General features: G+C 39.0%; 1 protein-coding gene across 1 annotated transcript; it reads right to left on the bottom strand.

Annotated features, from left to right (window-relative positions):
* Window positions 1-337: 337 nt before the first annotated feature.
* Window positions 338-3,999, bottom strand: LOC141281936 (polyserase-2-like). The gene is made up of 10 exons (XM_073814018.1): window positions 3,864-3,999; window positions 3,736-3,756; window positions 3,493-3,652; window positions 3,144-3,412; window positions 2,897-3,045; window positions 2,534-2,810; window positions 2,123-2,294; window positions 1,786-2,036; window positions 1,437-1,534; window positions 338-1,301 (listed from the first exon to the last, which is right to left on the bottom strand). Exons 1-10 carry the CDS (start codon window positions 3,916-3,918, stop codon window positions 921-923), a joined length of 1,833 nt encoding a protein of 610 aa, XP_073670119.1. The 5' UTR covers window positions 3,919-3,999; the 3' UTR covers window positions 338-920.
* Window positions 4,000-4,519: the final 520 nt, after the last annotated feature.

The following is a 4,519-nucleotide window of genomic DNA, read 5'->3' as shown; positions in this document are numbered from 1 at the left end:
TTGGATTCCTATCTGATATGCACCGAAATTATTATTATAAGGTACTTCACAATCAAAATAAAATGGCAAGCAGCTGCAGTTACTTCTGTTTAATGCTGTATTTTTTGCCATTGGTTAATGCAGGGGTGTCAAACTCAAGGCCTGCGGGCCAAATCCGGCCCGCCCCCTCATTTCATCTTGCCCGCGAGAGTTTACAAATTAAGTTAATTATGTGGCCCGCGAGAGTTTACAGATTATTTTATTGTTATTATAAGTTTTTTTTTTTTTTGCAGGTTATTTCCAACATTGATTTTTTTAGCAGCCACCAGAACTAATTTTTGACCAACCCTGGTCTCAGACTTGAATCACCTGGTATCGGCTACAACACTGGTTTATTGTCATTTCAAAGTAAAAAAAAAATGTTTATTTAGAAAATTGTGGTATAAAGAGTTTGCTTATAGGAAATCATAGCAAAACTGTAAAAATCATATTTTTTGAATTTCCCTATAATTTAGATTATTATAAACTTACAGCAATGTCCCAAGTGTGGTACAGCTTGAGGTAATGTGTTACATATGATACAGTAGCAGTATTTTAGCTATTAGCACTGAAACACTGGGACATTACCATAAAGTGCAAGATTGCATAGAAATGCTACAATGCAAATTGTAAAGTACAATGCAATGTGTATAGACAGTAGAAGAAAAATGCCCGGGTTACAGTTTAAACTTAACAGTCATTCTGAACTTAACATAACAACTGATCTCTGTACAAGAATATTTCTCTTAAGTCAAGTAAAAAAGAAATATGAAAGTCTTCTGATTAAAGCATTAACAGCCTATAATCAGTCAGATGAATTGAATGAAAACCTGCATTATTCGTCACATTTTACAGTCACATTAAAGGTAAATCAAAATGTTTCTACTCAGACTTCATTGGTCTCAGTCACAATGAAAGATCTGGAGCGCTGAAAGTGAAAACAGGAGTACAGTTGTAAAACATAAAGAAAAGGGAGACACACTGGTGGAGGAATTCGTGGTGCTTCCTACAGTGCTTCCTACAGCTGCGCTTGTGCTGTTTGTGCTGTTTGTGCTGTTTGTGCTGTTTGTTTGTTTGAAGGGGAAAGAACCCACCACAGCCGTCAGGAATGATGAATAGCTTGAGGTTTTAGTGAAGACCTGGATATCTTGGGCGCGAACGATCCGGCTCACTGCTGCAGAGTTACTGACGCTTGTGTTAGTGCTGTTGCTTTGTATCGTCACAACAGCAGCCTGGATCCATGACAGACCTTGCTTACACATCAGAGGACCACCCTGATAACCCTGAGAGACACAGAAAGAGATTAGACTTATAATGTTATTGACTGTAAATATACTTTATAGCCTCAGTGTCCAGGTATTTATTTATTTTTTGCAAAAATGATGTGAGCTGTTTATATTTATTCAGAATAAACTTACCTCCTGTAAGTTCATGGCAGTTGTACAAATACTGCTGTTTGAAGATGAGTTCCCACAATTCACAACAGTGGTTTGGATTTGTTGAAGGGTTTGGGTAACTGTAAAAAACAAATACAATGAAAACACATACTGTATAAGGAAAAAGATGATAGCTTTATCCTTAATATTTTTCACTATGTAGCAGCTATGTAGTTAAATATAAGCCACTCAAATCTACTGTATGTAATTTGTGGCGTGTCTAACACCTCTTTTAGCTTTAACAACATTCGCCTTATACAGTTACAATAGCACATCCTCTCATATCTTTTTGGACACATTATATAAAGACACTCAAACATGAAATACTAACCTGATCCTGAGCCCCAGCCTGCCGTCCAGCATGTAGCATTAATATTGAAGGAAGTACCTCCCAGGTCCACACATATCGGTTGAATATAATTTGAGAGTTTTGGTGCGCTGGCCAGCTGCACGACAGCAATGTTGTCACCTGTCAAATTGCTGATGGTGATGTTGGCGACTTGTACAGAGACCTCATTGGGGTTGGAACCGTTCTGATTCAAACGGCCCAGGATCACAGTCCACTGGGATGAATTTGTTGATCTGAGTAACAAAAAGACGTTTCTAATGAATCCAGTCAATCTGATTTGATTCCAGAAACAAAAAAATTGACATTGAAATGGCATTACCTAGAAAAACAGCTGGCAGTGGTCATGACAAACTGCTCTGCAACCATTGTTCCTCCGCAGACGTGACTGCCGTTAAATTGTAGACTGGCCATCCAAGGCCACGCGCCAGAGGATGCGAGTGAGTTATCTCCTCCAACAAGAGTGTTCAGTTTGGCCATTCCACACACCACAGCTAAAGACAGACAATACAAAGAGTTAATTACCAAAGTTGGTGTTTCTTCTTCTGAGTTTCTTTTTGTATTGACGTGGTATATATATCACTCTGTGTGTTCCTTAGCAATGCTAAGGTCATGAGATCAAACTCTATGGAATGCATATAGTTTAAACATATTTAGCTTAATGGCATTATAAGTTGCTTTGGATGTGTCAGGCGCATCGGTTCATTATTAAAGTAACCTAAAGGAATCTTACGTGCAGGGGTCGTAACAGTTACAGGTGCAGCAGTTGATGTAATGGCGGGTACACTGGCACAGCTCACACTTAGGTCACTGTCAGTACCATTGGTGGTAAACTTAATGAAGCCTGGCTGGTTGGTGGTGATATGCTGGTTGATCCAACTCTGGTACTGAGAAACTCGGGTATACACACCAGGAAAGTCAGGTAAAGCACACTTTTCTCCAAAGCTCACAATCCCAGACTGGATCCAGACTGAGCCCTGTTTGTTGACCATAGGTCCACCTGAGTCACCCTGTATTACAAAGCACCGGTTAAGATCATCACTAACAAAAATGATTGACAAGTACAAGCCAATTAATCTGCTAGTTTTTCAATTACCTGGCAGGAGTCTTTCCCCCCTTGCATCAGTCCAGCACAGATCATGTTGTTTGTGATTTTCTTATTTTCACTATAAAGGCAGTTGCACTTTCTGTTTCCAATGACAGGCACATTTACTTCCTGAAGAGTTTGTGGTGAAGGCAGACTAACTGAGAAATACATTGAATAATCAAACGTGTGCCAGGTACTGCAAAAATAACATGAAGTCGACTCTAATCAGGATTCATCAATTTCATAAGATTCTTACCACCAGTGGCAATATTTCCCCATCCAGTGACCCAGCTTGATGTGCCATTGTAGAATGTGCTGTCAATTGACGGCAGGCAGACCGGTTTTATATAGTCAGTAAAATTCACAGGTGAAGACAGATGCAGAAGAGTGATGTCATTGTCATGAGTGTTGCTGTTGTAGTTTGGATGCTTTATGATTTCAGAGACCGTCATGCGGACCTCATTTGGATTTGATCCTGACTGTGTCTGTAGACCCAGTAGCACAGTCAGGGATGCAGTTGAAGTACTGTAATTGAAGAACAAATGAAAGTAAATGGAGAGTAAAATGCATATTTATTAGTAATTTGCTGATGGTTATGTGGTTACCTGGAAAAGCAGTGAGCTGCTGTCAGGACCCATTCATTGTTAATGAGTGATCCACCACAGAAATGATAGGTAGTGTGAAGACTGACCTGCCACGGCCAAGCACCAGCAGTAGCACTCTGTCCTCCTACTATTTTAGTGGATAATGTAGGCCTGCCACATACTGACGATGAGAAAAAATTAAACCATGCTTTAGATATATACAAATAGCAAAAGTTGTAATTTTAGATGAAAAAATATTACTACCTGAAAGTTGTGCATCACAACCTAGAATAAAAAAGTGCAGTTAGTATTCATTCCAAATTATATGCAATTATAAAACAAATGCTTAAGCTGTATGAAGGTATTGACTATTTTTTTTATATGAGGCTTACCTCTCGCTAGGAGAGTGACAGTGAACACGGCACTCAGTATGTGAAACATCCTCATCGTCTCTGACAACAGTAAAACTGGCTTCAACTCTTAAATGCCCCTGTTAACCTGCTGTTTGCACACCCACACTCCTTTAATACGCAAATGCTCGCTTATGAGATTTAACTAAGACACGCCTTCGGCCTGTTAGTCTTCATAAGTGCTATTTACTGCACAACCTGTTTGTAGATACAAATAATTTTGGAAAATAAACAGGAATTTAGGAACTGTGATAAGGCACATGCTGGAGACTATCAGTGTTAATTGTGTGTTGTTTCTTCCCTGTAAGCTTGACTGGTAGAGCATGACACTAGCAATGCCAGCCATTGCACTTTAGAAAAAATAAAACTTTGGACTGAAGCGAAATGTATTATTAACTAATGAAGTGCATTTGGCTTACAGTGCCTTTAAGGTGTAAGTTAGCTGGGCTACAAAACACAAGGGCATGTGTATATTTTTATATATGCATTAAAATAGACAAACGGCCGGTCTTAGTGATTGGTCTCTCTCCTCAACATTCTATAGAAATCGATTTATCATTATGAATAAAGCCTGCGTAAATCAGAATTTAGGGGCGACTACATAGTGATGCATTTCCAAGTAAAACAGAATATTCAAT

The sequence above is a fragment of the Paramisgurnus dabryanus genome, chromosome 3 (genome assembly GCF_030506205.2).
Source record: "Paramisgurnus dabryanus chromosome 3, PD_genome_1.1, whole genome shotgun sequence".
Classification (NCBI taxonomy): domain Eukaryota; kingdom Metazoa; phylum Chordata; class Actinopteri; order Cypriniformes; family Cobitidae; genus Paramisgurnus; species Paramisgurnus dabryanus.
Note: the sequence above shows the minus strand (reverse complement) of the source record. Positions and strands in the feature narration are given on the sequence as shown.